The sequence below is a fragment of the Solanum dulcamara genome, chromosome 4 (assembly GCF_947179165.1).
Source record: "Solanum dulcamara chromosome 4, daSolDulc1.2, whole genome shotgun sequence".
NCBI classification, from domain to species: domain Eukaryota; kingdom Viridiplantae; phylum Streptophyta; class Magnoliopsida; order Solanales; family Solanaceae; genus Solanum; species Solanum dulcamara.
In genome coordinates this window covers 11,403,444-11,421,822 of record NC_077240.1, presented here as the reverse complement: position 1 = coordinate 11,421,822, position 18,379 = coordinate 11,403,444, and the positions used below count along the sequence as shown (strand labels likewise).

Here is an 18,379-nt window from a genome sequence, read left to right as displayed (position 1 = left end):
CTATATGTGATAGAACATGACAATACTCAGTCTTATTATTTAGCGGATAACAATCTATTTATATTATAACAATTCTTATATAATATTATGATTTACCAATTACAGTTTTTGTATAACCAAATATTAGACTAAAGGACGCGTGGCACTGATTGGGATGACTGATGTCTGAAAAACTCCTTGCTTTCTTTGTGGCACTAGCAAAGAGACATAGCAGCTCAACTTTCACTCTGGAGAAGGAGAACTCATTGTGGTACGCTTTCTATACATTAAAAAAACTGAGTTGTATCCAACATTTTGTATATGAAAACTGCCAAATCAATGAAGTGTATCCTTGTGTAATAATATCCCTAATTTTACACTTGAATTGGTGTCTTTTTTGGGTCAATTTCTCTGATGTTGGATTTGCACTATCATGTTTTTAGTGTTGTTGCATGTAAGACTCATCAATGAGTTGTTGTATGTGGGTCTTGCATAGTAAAACTCCACTGTCACTTGCCAATTTGTTGATGTAGTGCAGAAATTGTTCTTAATTTGTGTTTGTACCTGCTTAAATCCAGCCTAGTGAAGCAATTTTAAATTATTTCTGTTCATCTATTTACTATGGTGTCAAATAAATAGGCAGCCTAAACTTTCATCGCCCGTGAAATTCCTCTAAAAGGTTTATTTAGAAGATACAAGATAGTTTTAATCTATATTTTTGGAAAATGAAAGTATGCTCTGGTGCATATACACTTACAAGGCTCCCCTTTTATGTATAAAAATATCCTCTTGGATAACTTACATAATCTCAATTAGTACTAATCATTTGTGTATCTTGGTCGTCCTAACCATCCACTCAATCATGCTTTTAACCTTCACGTTGGGGAAATCCATCTACGGTAATAGACAGTAAAAACTCCATATAATTGATCTTTTGAACTCACTTCAAGCTATTCAATCTTGGGGTAAGCAATCTCTATTGCTTATGTATACTTTTTTTCACCAATTACTGTCTTCAGTTTTATATGTCTCAGCCATGTTTATAACTAAAGGTAGGCTTAAAGTGTTATATTTATCTGTTTCGTTTTATCTGAAACAGATGAGTAGCTATTGGATAGATTCACGATCACAGAGTTCTTACTCTTTCCATCGAGCATGGACAAAAACTTTGGTGGATTGGTTCCAACGGATGATCAGTTTTTCCTCCTTTACTTCATCATCGGAACCTACTTTGGACCAGATCTTCAGGGAGAATATCCCAAAAAGTCAGTTTTGCAAAGAAAAGGTCTAGGCCTACCTCCATACAGTTCCAATCAACTAGCTGGTTCATGCCTAAGAACCATAGAAGTAGAAAGGGCTTACTATCATGCATTGAGAAAGGCAGATCGGTCTGTTGTCCTGGCTCAACCGTGGCTGCACCAGTTCTTTCATGGAAAGCTTCCTACTCTTTACCACAAACAACCGGCAGCTTATCCTCGGTTTTGTGATCTATTTCCTCCCAGCCTGCATCCTCACTTATGCTGTCATGTGTATAATGTTATTGCAAACATTGTGTTCATCAACGACCCTGACACCAGTTATATTGAACCAGACAGTATTAAGAGGTTCAAGAAGCTCACTGGTCTAGAACATTTGGTCATGGACAAAGATTGCACAAAATCACAAGCCAATGTTGATTATGAAGCTCTAAGTAATGTTGGAAAAGAGGAGATATCAAAACCTGCTGATATCCTCCAATATGCATCATTAGCTGCTAGTAGCCTGCCATATAAGGAAATGCCTTCTTGTAGTAAGTCATTTAATGATATACCACTTGACAATGAACAATTTGACAATACATCTTTCACTAGTCTCTTGAAGGATGCTTGTGATGAACCATTTAATGGTGTGCCACCTGATAGAAATGGACAATTTGACATTAGACCTTTTAGTAGTCTCTTGAAGGATGCTTGTGGTGGGTCATTTAGTAATATACCACCTCATCACAATGGACAATTTGACACTACAAGTTTTAGTAGTCTCTTGACGAATGATGGTGTCGGACAGTTTACTGATGCACTACCACCAGATAGCTCAACAAAATTTGGCGGTACTCCTTTTAGTAATCTCTTTAAGGATGTCAATCCTCTGGCGGAAGAGTCTATGGGTCCATCATCAAAGCACACCAACTCTGGGGACTTAGAGCTTAGTATTGTCTTCCTTCCTTCTCGCCCTTCTAAGGAGGAGCTAAGTAACATTGTTGCTGCTACTAAAAGTGGATTTGCAGTGGCTGGGAGTGCAGCAAAGGGTAAGATAGGACCAGTTCTCGGGCTCTTAGATGTAGGAGAAAGCGAGGACTCTTACTTGTTCCGTGTATCACTCCCTGGAGTAAAGAGAGATGAAAGTAAGTTACAATTATGATATTAAATAGTTTTCACGTCTGAATTTGCAATAGGTCCCAGTTACAATTTTCTTCAACATACTTGATCTGCAAAATCCTTTTAAAATATGGCTGCCCTTCATCTGATTCTCATCACTGTTCTGTTGGTTGGTTCTTTCCTACTTAATTGTACTGCATTCTTCTGATGCTTCCTGATTCACTATCAGGACTAATTTGTTCAAAATTTATGGTTAACGCAGGAGAATTTACTTGTGAAGTGGAGAGTGATGGTAAAGTATTGATTAGGGGAATGACAACTGGTGATAGGACAGTCCACAAGTACTCTCAAGTATTCGAGATGCAAACTCAGAACCTTTGTCCAACAGGACATTTCACCATCTCTTTCAAGCTGCCAGGCCCAGTTGACCCTCAAGAATTTTCTGGTAATTTTGGCACTGATGGAATTCTAGAGGGAATTGTAATGAAAGCAGAAACATAATCTCAATAGAATAGGGTAATACTAGTGTCTTGTTAAATATAAAGCTAGTAGCTGTACAAATTCTAACCTAGCTTATGTCTATAGTAGTGGTAATTTGGTGTGAGTGCAACCACCTTACCTGTTCAATTACAAGCACATTCGTTTTGCAAATTTTGATGGTTGTCCTCAAACTGCAGGGCTACTCAACAGACAACAGTCAACAAATCCCTTTTCGTCCCCCCCCCCCCCTTCCCCCCCACATAGTTCTTGAAGGATTATTTTTAATTCAAATTCAGTCTCCAACAATGAGAAAAGGTTTGAATAATATGGTATGATTTGAGTAGTTCTGCATGAATACGGAGTTGAGCATTTTTCTCTAAAATTCTGTTCAATTTCACAAGAAAAAAGAACAGGTTTACATGAAACTTCTTGGTGGCCAGAAATTTTCTATACAACTAGTGGATTATGCTTTCCAGCTCACTTTACTCACTCAACAATAAACTGAAAACATGAATTATTATATTCTTGCATGGAAACCAATAGGATCTCTTAACTGGTTTGTGAATGAAGGCTAACAACACAGCCATTTCCCAAATTTTGTAGTAAAGGCGCATTTCTAATAACTGCCAGCTACTTCATCTTGAAAACTTTAGCAGCTCCCATATGGTTACAGACCAGTGATGGATGAATCAACTGTTATTGTTCAACGTCTTATATGTGGCGACTTTTCAGCACTTCTGTCTCTAAAACTCAGGCAGAGAACGTGGCAATGATCAGGCTTATTACCATGAAAACAACGTAGAGTCCTACTAGGCAAAATCCCCAGAATCTTGGCACCCGGAACCTATTCCATGTCACTAAAAGCAGAGATCCCATCAAGCTCAATAGCAAGAAAACAAAAGCAACCACAATACTCACGTGGAGATGAAGCTCATAAGCTTCAGGATATACATTTGCTGTCTGTATAACCAAAGCAGTTCCAAGCCCAAAAAGCATGTTGAACATCGGCCCAGCAAAACAACCAGCCATGGCCATGGCCGGCTGGCCAGCCTTTGCAACAGCCACATCTGCAACAAGATCACCAACTGAGTTTCCCCATGCAAGCACCGTTAAACCAAGAAAGGCAGCAGGCAGTTTCAGGAGCTCTCCTAGAACTGCAAGACAGTTGAGGAGTTCCCCAGCAACTGTGGAGATCCAAAATACACTCATCACAAATGCTATGACAACTACAGGCATTTGCTCAGTTTTAGGGGCCTCCTTTTCAACAATGAAATGTAGAATAGCCAAAGAACAAGTAGCACAAAGTACAATGAACCAAAGAGGCAAATGGGTGTCTGAGAGTAGGAAAGAGATTGGATGATTTAATGGCACGAAAGATTTGCAGGAAAACAGAAGTAGGAGGGGGCAGAGAGCAATGTTGGCAGATAGATAGAATTTACTCCATTCAGAAGGTGCAGTCTGTGGTACAGTGAGCCTAAGAAGCATCGAGACAGGAAGTGTCCAGATTAGTGAGACCTGTCAATAAAGAAAAATTAAAATGTCAAAATGAAGATATTACAATAGCTACAGACTACAAACTGAGATGCTGTGAACAGCATCAAAATTCATAAAATAGAAGTATGGATTTTGTGTGTGCCTGATGGATTCTTCATGAATGATCGAATCAACAATATGGATTGCAAAAAGAAGCAGAGGCAACTAGTTTCGATAAAAACAGTTCTTTAAGGAGATCGGTAAAATACAGAAGTTAACATAGACAACCAGGCACTCTGCAAGATACGTCCGAACCAATGCAGAAAAGAATCTCCTTGACTAGAACGGCCCATGAGAAACAACTAGCGAAAACCCAGATGATCTAATATCTGTACCTAAAATAGGCATGCTTGCAGATAAATTGGTCAGTATGCAGGGGATCTCAAGAAGAACCTATAAGACTTCAAAAGCACAGCAATACTAGAGTTCCATGCTGTAAGTAGAAAACTGAGAACATATTCCCACATTGAACACACTCACTTATCAAAAGATACTTGGTATGTAGGATATTACAAATGGCAGAAAACCACCGGAGAAGGGGCTGCTCAAGACACCCAGAAGAAATCTCTAGAAGCCGCATAGGGAAAAGTGCCAAGGAGCATTTTTTGTTATTTGGTGTTAACTGTTATCAGTTACAGAGTCTTGAGTTTTGTACTCCAAGGAAATTTTAGCACTAGATGCCCAACTCTTCACATCATATGTTATTGTATGCATCAACAAGAATAATCGCTTTTAATATATTTTGAGATTACTAAAAAGGGAAAGCTTTAGACCCCAAAACCCTCCAACTTACGATCCAAGTATCTAGGACTCCCTCCGTTCCCTTTTACTTGTCCAATATACTAAAAATAAATTTTCCCATTTATTTGTCCACTTAAGCAAAAGCAAGAGAGAATTAATTATTTTTTTCCGTTTTTACTCTCATCATTAAGTAACTGTTTCCCAAACTAATTGGAGAATTAATAGTCAAATTTAAATTTTCAAAGTTGCATTAATAAGGATAATTTAGTTTAATAAACACTTCATTAATGATTTCTTTAAGGGAATGCAAAATGGAGAAGTAACAGGGAATGGAGGGACTAAAAATTTGCTTGTCTGCATGAATAGTGGAAGTTCGAGAAACACATAAGGAAGGAAAATCATCTATACTTGTCATCATAAGACGCATGATTAGACTAACCAGAATGCTAGATGATTATTTCTAGTCAATGACGAATAGCTCTGCCTTAACCCTATTCATCATGGCTCTATTCAGTTATCTAACTTAATCGGTGGTCACATCCTGGCTTGGTACACTCCAAGATTGAAGAAATAATACAGAACTGAAGCCAAAGCTGGTTTTGTGGCATAATTCAACACTGACACTCCAATATTATCTAGATAACTTCTCTAGTTCAAAAATTTGTGACTACCTAGGCTGTAGTCATTGCTGAATTTCCCCACTAAATTATTCTGAACCTTGAAAAGCTACCATTCCAGATGGTTTACTTTTGAGGGTGCTAGAAGCGCCAAACCAGTTAGCTTTGCACCATCATTTGTCAAGACCATGATGGTCAACACAAACAACATTCAGCATCGTCAGTTACCAAAGAGAATCCTTCGAGGAGAAGATCTAACTTATGGCACAGAATGTGGGGCCAGTTTTCAGCAATCATCCGCAATATGGATCAGATGTGCTTCAAAATTCTAGACGGCAGCATATACCATGAAGTTTGTGAAGTAACATAAATCAACATAGAGTACCATTTTTTTCTTATTGCTATATAACAGGATGGATTGTTTATGTGATTATGTCAGGTTGATAATACCAGACTCAAACCCACCAACCATTTCCTTTGTCAAAGCTATGGAGCTAGTACAAGGTTGCAATTTGATCTTGATAATGCAACGGGTTTACAAATATTTCACAGCAATGCACAGAAGAACCAAATAGTTCCTACGCGGGAGGAATGACAACAAACCTATTAGCCCTTTATCTCTCGCATCAGTTTCTCACTTTATTCATTTTGTCTTTTTGGTCCATCACATGTTCAATTTTCTCCTTCTTAAAGAATTTCATACCAATTGGCTTGTTGATAATTAGAGCACAACAGACATACAAACAAGGTCGCAGACCACAAAATTAAGAAATTTTAACATGGTTACAAGATGATGAATAACTCATCTATCAAATGTCAATACAGTTTCCAGCTAAGATGAATAACTAACTGAACTTGCATTTCCATATGTGTGTTTAATTTAATGAAGAAAAAAAAACCGAGAACTACAAGCAAGATTTAGGACATACCTTTCCAAAACCTTGCCAGGAACCTGTAGTATGCCTCTTTCCATCTTCTACAGTTGCAATAACTTTGCCTTTTTCAGAATCCAACTCAACAATCCCTATATGAACTTCATCACTTCTAACCAAACCCACCTCACCTCCAAACTTACCCCCCTTCTCTTTCCCACCACCCATCCCCAAGTCCATCCAAAATACAAATCCAACAAAGAAGAGATAAAACGCAACAAACCCGATAGCTTGCCAAAGGAAAATCTCAGCACTTAAGTAGACATAAAAAAGAAACAAGGCAGCAGTCAAATAAAACATCACATCCCTCACAAACGGAGCAGGATCAACAGCAAAAGGTGCTGCATAAATCGCCACGAACCCAACCACAAAAGCAGAGACAAAAGTCCCTGCTGAAAGAATCGCGCCAAACCCAGTCCTGGCTTGACCTCCCCTAACTGCAGCCACAGATGCAAAAACATCAGGCGCACCATTACCTAAAGCCAAAAGGGTCACTGCACCCATAGAAGGAGACAGCCTAAGATGTATAGAAAGCTTAGTAACCACAACAGAAAAGTAATCTTGGGCAGTCTTGATGAGGATGTAGAACTGTAGAAATACACAGAGGGCGAAAAAAGGGATGGAGAGAAATGGGTTTCCTTGGAAGAGACAATAGTGCAAGGAAAAGTAGTTAAAGATTCCATTGGAGTTGGTGAAATTGCACACAAAATGGTCGGATTTTTCTTCAAGAATGGTGGCATTCAAAAGGGACCTGTGAGGAATTAATGGAGATTTGTGAATATGATTTGGGGAATATTGGGGAAATGGGAGGACGATGAAGAAGAAGAGGATAGTAATGATGAGGATGAGTGAGGTTACAGTGGTGTTGAAGCAGGAGAAATTGAAGGCCATGCCATTCCAGAATATTGGAGTTGAAGATCGCGCTTTTGATGAGAGTATCAACGCGTTTTCCCATTTACATAATAATGGAGTATAATTTCTCTTCCTGTAGGATCGCTAGATCCGTTTAGGGATTAAAACTAAAATACTGCAACCCAACTTTTCATAAAAATAAATATTCTTCTTATAATTATTTATTCTATAGACTAATTCAATAAATATATGTGTTTACCTAAAAAAAAAAAAAAGTGAAATTTATTGAGATCAAGAGCATATGTCATGATTTAATTTTTTTCAAGCTCATTTACTAGCCATTTGAATATTAATAGATAATATGCAAAATAAATGAAGTAGAATAAAGAGTATGGATAAAGATTTGACGTAAAGATTAGCTATATGTTCGATCCCATTGGACCTTTGCGTTCACTCTTTTGTTAAGTATGAGGATTGAAATACTTAATTCTAACTATAAATATATGAGTCAAACAATTTTAAATAAAATTTAAAACTATATGAAAAGAACAAAACAATTCAAAATATTTTAACATTTAAGAAAACTATAATCAAAGAAATTTTAATTTTTTTTTATATTTCTCCACATAAGCTCTTCAATTTTGTTCTTTTTGTTGACTCAAACTCACAACCTCCCGGTAGAAGATGAAAGGTGTTAACCACTTAACCAAGAGTAACACTTCGCATAAATAGAACGAGGAAGTTACTATAATTGACTTCATTCTACAAACTTAGGTAGACAAGGAAAAATGTTAAGTTTATACTATTAAATATATGGTATTTTATCAACAAAAATAATAATTTAATTCACCAAAACTTAAATGAATGAAAAGACTTATTATTTCAAAAAAATAATTTATAAAAAGGCTTAAGAAATCATTTTTCTTCCTTCTGAATGGTGAAATGTACATGTTCTTTGATCAAGTCAAAAATTTGGAAAAGAAAATTGGTTTGAGAAATATCAAGGAGCTTTGCTTCAAGAAATGTGAATTAATTGAGAAACTAAATAAAGAGTCATTTTCGACCATGAACAAATCGTTCATTTATTTTAAAGGCTTCTAATTCAAATAATAAAGTTTTTATATATTCTTGAGACATGAATATGAGAATAGTATATGTATCTCAACGAGAATTGCTATAATCCACCATAAATATGAGATTAGCTTTCATTAGCCAAATTAGCTCATACTAATGTACATGCTCCCACTTTACGTGATAGATACAAATTATGATCAAATAGTAATTTCATAATTTTAAATTCTATATACAAAAATTGGTAGAAAGAAAATGTTTTCATAATTTTAAATTCTATATACAAAAAATGGTGGAAAGAAAATATTTTCATAATTCTTTTTAAATTCTACTTATATAAATAAAGAATATGTGAGAGAGACTCCAATATAAATTTGAAACAACTCGTTAATTATTATATGTGAACTTAAAAACAAAAAAGAGAGAAATTGTCGCTTCATTTTTTTTTACTTTATCCAATGCCTTATTTGTAGTCTTTTATTTTTTAGACGTAATTGTTAACTAACTAGTATACGTATGTGATGCGTGAATAATATTAAAGTATTTTTTTTAATTATTTTAAATTATGATGTCTTGTTTAAATATGTTAAATCATATTATCTTTAAAATATTTAATTATTATATTGTTCTTCAATGAAATATACTCTCTCTCCGCCCCCCTTCCCTCCCCCTCCCCACAATTTCATTCCCTATGGCCTATCATGTAATTATTAAATAATTTTATATATTATATTTTTCTTTATTACATTTTTCACTATTTAAAATTATAAGATTGCTAATATTGATTTTTATTAACTTATCACTTGGCTTAACATAATCAATCTCTCTTCTAAGTAGTATAAAATAAATATATTTACTCACAATTTTTTAAAAGTTTTATTCTGTTGTTCACATTTCTGCAATTTAAAATTCATGGACAGTAATATGTGTATTATCTAAATATTTCATTATTATTATTATCAAAATTATTTCAAAATATTATCTTCCCACCCCCTCAAACTTACGTCTTTATACATCTTTTCTTATTACTTTTCGCTAATTTGATTATGACTAAACAAAAATTGTGTTACATATCATACGCAATTGAATGTTCTTTCTCTTTTATTTTCTAAGTTTATTAAAAAGAAGACAAAAATGTGTCGTTTTAGTTGTATTGAATTTTTTTTTTAAAAAAAAAGAGAGAGGAGATAAATTTAACAAAATCATAAATTTAACTGTGAATTACTGTGTAGATATACAAAAAATGTGCATGTGTTTGTGAGTTAGTGGGGGTAAAGAGACGTGTAGGTTTGTATTTAATTTATTCTTTTATATATTAAATTTAGTAACTTTTCTCTTTTATAAAATTTCAATCCTCTTCCTATTATTTTGTCCATATTTCACGGTTAGTCTTTTACATTCAGGTGAATTTCATATTTAATTAGCATGAATAAATTATAGAGTACAAAAGGTATAATAGATGAAGATATTGTCAATTTCACATATCTTCTATCTTCATCTATTTTCACAGAGTTCTATTGAAAGTTTTTCAGTAAAAAAAAAAAAAAGAAGTTGAAAGTTATCACAATTTTGTATTGCAGAATTTTTAAGGTATCCTTGTAGAGCAATGCACCCAACAATTCTTCATTTATTAAATGAAGTGCAAAAAAATAAAATTGGATAATACAGGATTTGTCACCCATAATATATGGAGATCCACCTCCTTATATGTGAGGTCATTCATCTTTTTCAGCCAATCGATAGCCTAGTCAACATCTGTGTAAAAAAGCTACTACATCAATGTAGAACATTTTTAATTGAGTTAGAAAAGCAGATACATATTTTTGAGAAAAGGTAAAAATATCAGAATAGTTTATAGAGGGAAGAATTGAACCATGTCCAGCATTAAATGGCAGTGACTTTTTGCAATGAAACTCTGCATGCCAAATGTTAAATTGTGTATTAGATGAGAGATAAGAGTATTACTATTTTATTTATTTTGAATCTATAACAAATTCTTTTCTTCTTTTTTTTTTGAAAACGAAGGGGAAAACTGCATGGGTTTTATTCTCTTCATTAAAAACATATCCAAGATATGTTATACACTCCACTGCCCAGAAAAAATGAAAAGGAAAAAGATGTACATGTTATTAGTAGATCCTTTAACCTAGTATGCTTCACTAAAAGAATCTTCCAAAAATTTGATTGATCACTGCAACTCGCCAAGCCAGAGGAAATGGAGGAAATGATGCAACTTTGCACTCAGACTAACCTAGTATGGTGTTGGGTTCAGTCTTCTCACGTGATTTGGCCGCATCTGCTCCAGTTGTTCAATACACCATTCCCTGATATCCTTCAATGGAGGCAGATCTTCTCGTATTTTATCTTCGGAAATGATAAAAAGAAACCAACATCAATTGTTTTCAATATTAGATTGTGTTGCAAGAGTAGTTCATTTGGAGGCATAGACTCTTCTACCATTTTCACTCACAAATCTATAACAAATTCCAAGTGTAGATTAAAATTTAAAAATGTAGTCACCTACAAAAAAAAATGAAGTAAATATGATCATATCTTCTACTAAATAGCATTTAAAGTATACTAATTTTTTTAAGCAATAGATTATGAAAGAATTATGAACTATATAAAAACAATGAAGAAGAAAATAAAAAATTTTCATCAAATATAAAGCAAATCCTTTAAATTTTTCATCATTTTTTCTACACTAAAACTATGATTTATTTTAATAAAAATTTATTCCTAAATCTGATCAACGCCAATTAAGAATGAAATGTAAGTAATAAATACTTGAAAATAAATTTTAAAAATCTATTACTAAATCCATTGGTCAAATATAAAGCTTAATATATAAGCAAACCCTTTAAATTTTTCATTAATTACACTCAAATTATGATTTATTACAATTGAAAATTTATTCCTAAATCTGATCAAACTCCAACTAAGAATGCAATGTATATAACAAATACTTTGAAGATAAATTTTAAAAATCTACTACTAAATCTATTGGTCAAATATAAAGCTTAATATATAAGTAAACCCCTTAAATGTTTCATCAAAAAATCAAAACATTCTTAATAATAGGGACCATTTTAGTAAAATTATTAAAGAAGAAGAAATAACCAAGTCAACATGGCTTTCAACACTCTATAAATATGAAGTCCCTAAAACATAAAGCACACAGAGAACTCTTGAGGAAAAAAATTCAAATAAATTTCCATCTTTGGGTATTTGTCGCTCGCTGAATTTTATCAGATATCCCTAGATTTTCCGAGTTGTACATCTGGGTATCGTCGAAATCTACCTCACAGTTGAATTTCCACCATCTTTTTCTCCAGCAACTTTCCGATGGAATCTCCTTCGAGGTACTTGACCGATCAGCATTTTACCTTTTTTATTCATATCTTACATAACAGTCATAGATTTCATTTTACACAAGATGATGAAAGTAAAACCCTAAAATAGCAATAGACATAAGGGGTGTGTTGATTTTCCTGTTTTTTGAGTGCTTTTGAGCATTTTCTAGTCAAAATCTAGTAAATACAGTGACCAAGATGTTTTTTCACATCTAACTTTTATTTTTTAGTAACTTCATTTAAAGGATATGCTGGAAAGATTAAATCTTATCAATAGTTGTGTGCTTGAGACAACATTTTATATGTCAAGTTAGGAGTACTAGTTTTTTATTTTTTATTTTTTTTAATTCTAGCGATTATTATAATGGAAACTAATGCTGCATTTTGCTTGTGCATTTCAGAGCATCTGAGACTTGTTTGCCGAACTATGGTGAAAATAATGGTTCAACTCCGCTGCATCCTGAACCGCTTAATGTGGCCCCCATCAGTTCTGTTCCTCCTCTACCATGCGGTTCACCAGATATCAATACTGGTTCAGTCCCAGTTGAGGCTGATTCCAAGCATATCATCAGCTCTCAGCAGCATGGTGGTCCACTTATTGGATCACTTGATGTCGCTGAATCCGAGGATAACTACCTGTTTCGTGTTTCACTCCCCGGTGTTGTAAGGCATGAAAGTATGTTCTGCATATGAGCAAGATTTTCTTAAGTAGAAAAATAATTATCAAATCTTCTTAATTATATCTCTTTACTGTCTTACATCAGAGCTTTTTATATCTTAATACATCGAGTGTTCGATCCCCTACATGGTCTGTATATGAATGTAATTAACTTGATGATGCATTAATTTCAGAATTACCTTAGCTTGCTAATAAATATGCTGCATATCGTTTACTTATTCTCAAAATGTCCCTTCATTGAATATGAAAACAATGCATTAAGAATTGCTTGTTTTTTTTTTATTAGATTGGAGACGTAAACGACAATTTAAACTGTTATTTTTATGTGGTCAATGAATGTCAAACTGCATCCATATCCATATGAATCCAATTGATGATTAAGAGATCTTTCCATTCATGTGGTTATAGGAGTCTTTTTCTGTGATGCTGGACCTAATGGGCAAATCAATATAAGAGGAGTGAGTGAAATTGGAAAGAACATGGTTCGCAGGGGCACCATGGTTTTTAAGATGCAAACTCAGAACCTATGCACATCGGGAGAATTTTCTATCTCATTCCAGCTACCAGGTCCAATTGATCATCAGAACGTAGATTATGTTTTTGGATCTGATGGAATTTTTCAAGGAATTGTGAAAAAAAAGAAGACAGCAGGTCCTTAAATCTTTCAGCTTGGTAAGTACCTCTTCTTCTTAGTGTGAAATTGCATGCAACAGTTGTGCTGAAACTAATTCTCTTTTTTGCTTGTAGATAGTAGGAGAGAAAAGCAAAAATTGACAAGACCAGGAGCAATGCTGCTGTTGATTACAGGACTTCTTTAAGGCTTATTTTTGCATCATACTTTAGTTCTTTTGTTTATCTTTTTGTTCTTTTCATTGTTAAGACTTACTAAGGCCATAGCTTACCAAACTGGGCCACTCTACCCCATTGCCTGTCCAAGCAAAAGGATTTTGTTTTTGTATTTAAAGACCAAGGTTTTGTCTTTGTTGTTTAATTGGTTTGTCATGGTACACTTATATCTATGTAAGCAGCTTTCTTAAGCAGCTTACAATTAACTCAATTCTTCTATCGTAGGAAGTCATAAGATATTAATTTCTCTCTATATATATTTTTCTCTAGTGCATTTATTTTATAATCTTTTCTTTTATAATAATGTAAACTTAAATATGAAAAATATAAAATTCTAGACTGTTGAAAAAATGAGGAGAATATAAAAAAAGAGAGAAGTTGTCTCTTGATTTTTTTTCGCTCTTACTTGGAGATGTGACTTTTGAGCCAAGGGTCTTTTAGAAACAATCTCTCTATTTTCATAACGTAGTGGTAAGATTTGCGTACATTCTATCTTCCCCATACCTCACTTGTGAAATTTTATTGAATATGTTGTTGTTGTATCTTATGCCTTTTTTTGTAGTCTTTTATTTCTTAGACATAATTGTTAACTAGTAATATGTTCATAAGGCTGATAGTTTACTTTCAAATAAAAAAATTACCCTGAATTTTTTTAAATGAAAGGTAACAGAAAAAAAAATAAAAAATGAAAAAATCATATGAATATATTTGAATCCCTTACTTGTATATTTCGTTCGCTCTAAAATTTTATTTATCTCGTTCCACTTTCTCTTATTCTATCCACGATTTCATTTCACCTTAACTTCGGCTCATGCATTGATCTTAACTCATCAGCAAGTATTGTTGCTAACGTCTTATACAAAATTAAAATATAATAAGTTTTATTTTATAATCATTAAGATAAAACTACCCACGCATGAAATAAAGATGACATCTATCTCACCTATAAGATTTGAAAATTCTTAAGATTAAGCCTCCTTTGTTCATCTTTTATATGTGCAAAGAATTGATTGTTTGATCATGAATAACAATATAAAAATGAAAGACTAAGTAGAACGTATATGAATGTCTCAATTGAAAAAAATGCAACATATCATAAACGATGCTCGAGATATATTTATTCAAGAATTAGTAAGCCTCTTTTAAATTGTCACCCATTGCTACATTGGTTATCTCTTATCACAAAGCATGCAATTACAATGTATTGAAACCGCATCCAAACAAATTTAATCCTACAAAATTATCGTGGCAATATATATATATATATATATATATATATATATATATATATATATATATATATATATATATATATATATATATATATATATATAAACTAGTTTTTTGATAGCTCGTGTTGTGTACGGTCCTAATAACAATAACCTTATATCTATATTTAATTCAAGTTATAAGTATAATTTGCGCGTAGTTATAAAATATAATAAAACTTCATCCATAACAGCAAAACAGTAGGAAAAATAATTAATTATACTCCATTTTTTCCAATAAGGCCATAATGTATTTCAAAAAAAATATATTTTATTTGAATTTATAAAGTTGAAATTGTTTTGGTTATACTTTTTACAATATGTGAATTAATATTCATATTTGTATGTACCATTTTTTTAAAATTGAGTTAGAAATTAAGACATAAGTTGTTTTTAAATTTGATACACAAGTTCAAATTAAATCTAGAATTTTTACGGCCAAACATTTGATTTTGAAATAAAGTAAAATTTGTTCTAAAAAATGTGAATCGTGATTTTTTTATAGCTAAACGGATAGCTTAGAAGTTAAATGAAATGAGCAACCGCACATGTAATTTTTTATATTTTCTATATCAATACAAAAAGCCAATTGCTACAATAATAATTTTTTTTCCTTTGAAATTTTTTGAGTAATGCAAATCTTATCTTTGAAAAATAGTAGAAATCTAAATAATACTACACCCATTTACTATTATTTGTCCATTGTCTCAAAAATATTTTTGCTTACTTTTTATTTTTAATGTATCAAGAGAAAATTATTTTTTCAACCTTAAAATTAATTACTTATTACCCAAATTATTTTTAAAATCTAAGATTATATATCAATTAATATAAATATTATGATAAATAACTCATATTATCATTAATTTAAATGGCATGCAAAATTCAAAGTAAACAAACAAAAATGAACATAAAGAATATAAATATAAATGGAACGCACAATTTTATATATGGTTCTACAATATCATTATTAGCCTAAGCAGGCACGTTAACGACTCTTGCTTGCTTAGGCTCATTCTCTTATATATATATATATATATATATATATATATATATATATATATATATATATTGTGTTTGGATATATATTTTATTTTAGAAACTATTTGATGATTTTGTGATTAGAAGTCTCAAAAATTCAAAAACTGATCTGAGCTAATATTTGAGAATTTGAAAAGATTTGAAGATTAAATTTTTAAAGTTTAATCAATTCCTATGATCAAACAGATACTTTAAGATAAATTTTTAAAATTTAATCAAACACCAGTTAAACATGAAATATATATAACAAATACTTTTAGATAATTTTTAAAATATATTCTTAAATCTATGGTCAAACGCCAACTAAGAATGGAATATATATGATAGATACTTGAAAATAAATTTTCAAAATCTACTACTAAATCTATTGATCAAATATAAAGCTTAATATATAAGCAAGTCCTTCAAATTTTTCATCAATTATACTCAAACTATGATTTATTCCAATTGAAAATTTATTTCTAAATTTGGTCAAACGCCAACTAAGAATAAAATGTATATAACAAATTAAATACTTAGAGACAAATTTTAAAAATCTACTACTAAATCTATTGGTCAAATATAAAAGCTTAATATATAAGCAAACCCCTTAAATTTTTCATCAAAAAATCAAACCATCCTTAATAATAGGGACCATTTTAGTAAAATTATTAAAGAAGAAGAAATAACCAAGTCAGCAAGGCTTTCAACACTATAAATTGGAAGTCCCTAAAACATAAAGCACACTAAGAACTCTTGAGGAAAAAAATTCAAATAAATTTTCGTCTTTGGGTATTTGCCATTCGCCGAATTTTACCAGATATCCCTAGGTTTTCATAGTTCTGCATCTGTGTATCGCCGGAATCTACCTCAGAATTGAATTTCCCATCTTTTTCTCCAGCAACTTTCCGATGGAATCTCCTTCGAGGTACTTGAACGATCAACATTCTACCTTTTTCATTCATATCTTATATAACTGTTGAGTTTAGATTTCATTTTACACAAGATGGTGATAGTAGAAATCCTAAAATACCATAGACATAAGGCAGGTGTTGATTTTCATATTTTTTGAATGCTTTTGGGCATTTTTGTAATGTAGAAAGTAACCATTTTTCTGGTCAGAATCTTGTAAATACAGCTACCCGATTATTTTTTCATAGCTAATTTTTATTTTATAGTAAGTTCTTTTAAGGATATACTGGAAAGTTGAAATCTTGTCAATAGTTGTGTGCTATTAAGGTGTATAAAAGAGTTTTCTTGAGACAACATTTTATATGTCAAGTTAGGAGTACTGTTTTTATTTTTATTTTTAATTCTAGCGATTATTATAATGGAAACTAGTGTTGCATTTTGCTCGTGCATTTCAGAGCATCTGAGACTTGTTTGCCGAACTATGGTGAAAATAATGGTTCAACTCCGCTGCATCCTGAACCGCTTAATGTGGCCCCCATTAGTTCTGTTCCTCCTCTACCATGCGGTTCACCAGACATCAATACTGGTTCAGTCCCAATTGAAGCTGATTCCAAGCATATCATCAGCTCTCAACAGCATGGTGGTCCACTTATTGGATCACTTGATGTCGCTGAATCTGAGGATAATTATCTGTTCCGCGTTTCACTCCCCGGTGTTGTAAGGCATGAAAGTAAGTTCTACATACAAGTAAGATTTCTTTAAGTAGAAAATAATTATCAAATCTTCTTAATTATAACTCTTTAAGAGATCTTTCCATTCATGTGGTTATAGGAGTCTTTTTCTGTGATGCTGGACCTAATGGGCAAATCAATATAAGAGGAGTGAGTGAGATTGGAAAGAACATGGTTCGCAGGGGCACCATGGTTTTTAAGATGCAAACTCAGAACCTATGCACATCGGGAGAATTTTCTATCTCATTCCAGCTACCAGGTCCAATTGATCATCAGAACGTAGATTATGTTTTTGGATCTGATGGAATTTTTCAAGGAATTGTGAAAAAAAAGAAGACAACAGGTCCTTAAATCTTTCAGCTTGGTAAGTAAGTAACTCTTCTTCTTAGTGTGGAATTGCATGCAACAGTTGTGCTGTAACTAATTTTCTTTTTTGCTTGTAGATTATAGGAGAGAAATGCCAAAATTGACAAGACTAGGAGCAATGCTGCTGTTGATTACTGGACCTCTTCAAGATTTATTTTTGCATCATACTTTAGTTCTTTTGTTTCTCTTTTCGTTCTTTCCATTGTTAAGACTTACTAAGGCCATAGCTTACCAAACTGGGCCACTCTACCCCATTGCCTGACCAACCAAAGGATTTTGTTTTTGTATTTAAAGACCAAGGTTTTTGTCCTTGTTGTTTAATTGGTTTGCCATGGTACTCTTATATCCTGCAGTTTACACCAAATTGGAAACTTGCTCACAGGGAGCAATCTATTAGGAAAATTGTTATAAGAATTTATTACATTGTGGTTTTTGGTACAGAAGAAATTGTTTCTCCCAAAAAAAAAATTGAAATGATTTTTATTGTTTTATTAGTACTAAAAAGTAGTGATTTTGCGTAATAGTAGTAGTTGTTGAATATTGATACTATAGGTTGATAAATGATAACAAAGTCTGAATGTTGATAAACTAGGCTTGGGATATTTGTAAAGGAAAATGGCTACCTCACAAGTAACATAGCAA

At 32.6% G+C, this 18,379-nt stretch overlaps 4 protein-coding genes across 6 annotated transcripts; 3 read left to right on the top strand and 1 right to left on the bottom strand.

Annotated features, from left to right (window-relative positions):
- Positions 1-431: 431 nt before the first annotated feature.
- On the top strand, positions 432-3,018 carry LOC129886221 (increased DNA methylation 2-like). Its single transcript, XM_055960805.1, has 2 exons — positions 432-2,362; positions 2,599-3,018. Exons 1-2 carry the CDS (start codon positions 1,135-1,137, stop codon positions 2,835-2,837), a joined length of 1,467 nt encoding a protein of 488 aa, XP_055816780.1. The 5' UTR covers positions 432-1,134; the 3' UTR covers positions 2,838-3,018.
- Positions 3,019-3,122: 104 nt separating this feature from the next.
- Positions 3,123-7,664, bottom strand: LOC129886220 (cation/calcium exchanger 5). 2 transcript variants are annotated; one of them, XM_055960804.1, is made up of 3 exons: positions 6,637-7,664; positions 3,735-4,331; positions 3,123-3,673 (listed from the first exon to the last, which is right to left on the bottom strand). In XM_055960804.1, the coding sequence occupies exons 1-3, from the start codon at positions 7,528-7,530 to the stop codon at positions 3,671-3,673; spliced, it is 1,494 nt and encodes a 497-aa protein (XP_055816779.1). In that variant the 5' UTR covers positions 7,531-7,664; the 3' UTR covers positions 3,123-3,670. The 2 variants fall into 2 exon arrangements, with proteins under 2 accessions (XP_055816779.1, XP_055816778.1); XM_055960803.1 differs by having other exon boundaries at positions 3,124-4,331.
- A 4,091-nt stretch (positions 7,665-11,755) lies between these two features.
- On the top strand, positions 11,756-13,585 carry LOC129886222 (alpha-crystallin domain-containing protein 22.3-like). The gene is made up of 4 exons (XM_055960807.1): positions 11,756-11,924; positions 12,317-12,591; positions 13,003-13,266; positions 13,342-13,585. The coding sequence occupies exons 1-3, from the start codon at positions 11,908-11,910 to the stop codon at positions 13,251-13,253; spliced, it is 543 nt and encodes a 180-aa protein (XP_055816782.1). The 5' UTR covers positions 11,756-11,907; the 3' UTR covers positions 13,254-13,266; positions 13,342-13,585.
- A 2,862-nt stretch (positions 13,586-16,447) lies between these two features.
- On the top strand, positions 16,448-18,160 carry LOC129886218 (alpha-crystallin domain-containing protein 22.3-like). 2 transcript variants are annotated; one of them, XM_055960802.1, is made up of 4 exons: positions 16,448-16,656; positions 17,096-17,370; positions 17,472-17,739; positions 17,815-18,160. In XM_055960802.1, exons 1-3 carry the CDS (start codon positions 16,640-16,642, stop codon positions 17,720-17,722), a joined length of 543 nt encoding a protein of 180 aa, XP_055816777.1. In that variant the 5' UTR covers positions 16,448-16,639; the 3' UTR covers positions 17,723-17,739; positions 17,815-18,160. The 2 variants fall into 2 exon arrangements, with proteins under 2 accessions (XP_055816777.1, XP_055816776.1); XM_055960801.1 differs by having other exon boundaries at positions 16,450-16,656; positions 17,472-17,735.
- Positions 18,161-18,379: the final 219 nt, after the last annotated feature.

What these genes read in the sequence shown, in the direction of transcription:
- LOC129886220 (XM_055960803.1), bottom strand. Translation starts at nt 7,530, where the DNA reads ATGGCCTTCAATTTCTCCTGCTTCAACACCACTGTAACCTCACTCATC. An exon ending in CCTGGCAAGGTTTTGGAAAG is followed by an intron (nt 4,332 to 6,636) that starts GTATGTCCTAAA and finishes CTTTATTGACAG; the next exon opens with GTCTCACTAATCTGGACACT.
- LOC129886218 (XM_055960802.1), top strand. An exon ending in CGGTGTTGTAAGGCATGAAA is followed by an intron (nt 17,371 to 17,471) that starts GTAAGTTCTACA and finishes ATGTGGTTATAG; the next exon opens with GAGTCTTTTTCTGTGATGCT.
- LOC129886221 (XM_055960805.1), top strand. Translation starts at nt 1,135, where the DNA reads ATGGACAAAAACTTTGGTGGATTGGTTCCAACGGATGATCAGTTTTTC. An exon ending in TGGAGTAAAGAGAGATGAAA is followed by an intron (nt 2,363 to 2,598) that starts GTAAGTTACAAT and finishes TGGTTAACGCAG; the next exon opens with GAGAATTTACTTGTGAAGTG.
- LOC129886222 (XM_055960807.1), top strand. An exon ending in CGGTGTTGTAAGGCATGAAA is followed by an intron (nt 12,592 to 13,002) that starts GTATGTTCTGCA and finishes ATGTGGTTATAG; the next exon opens with GAGTCTTTTTCTGTGATGCT.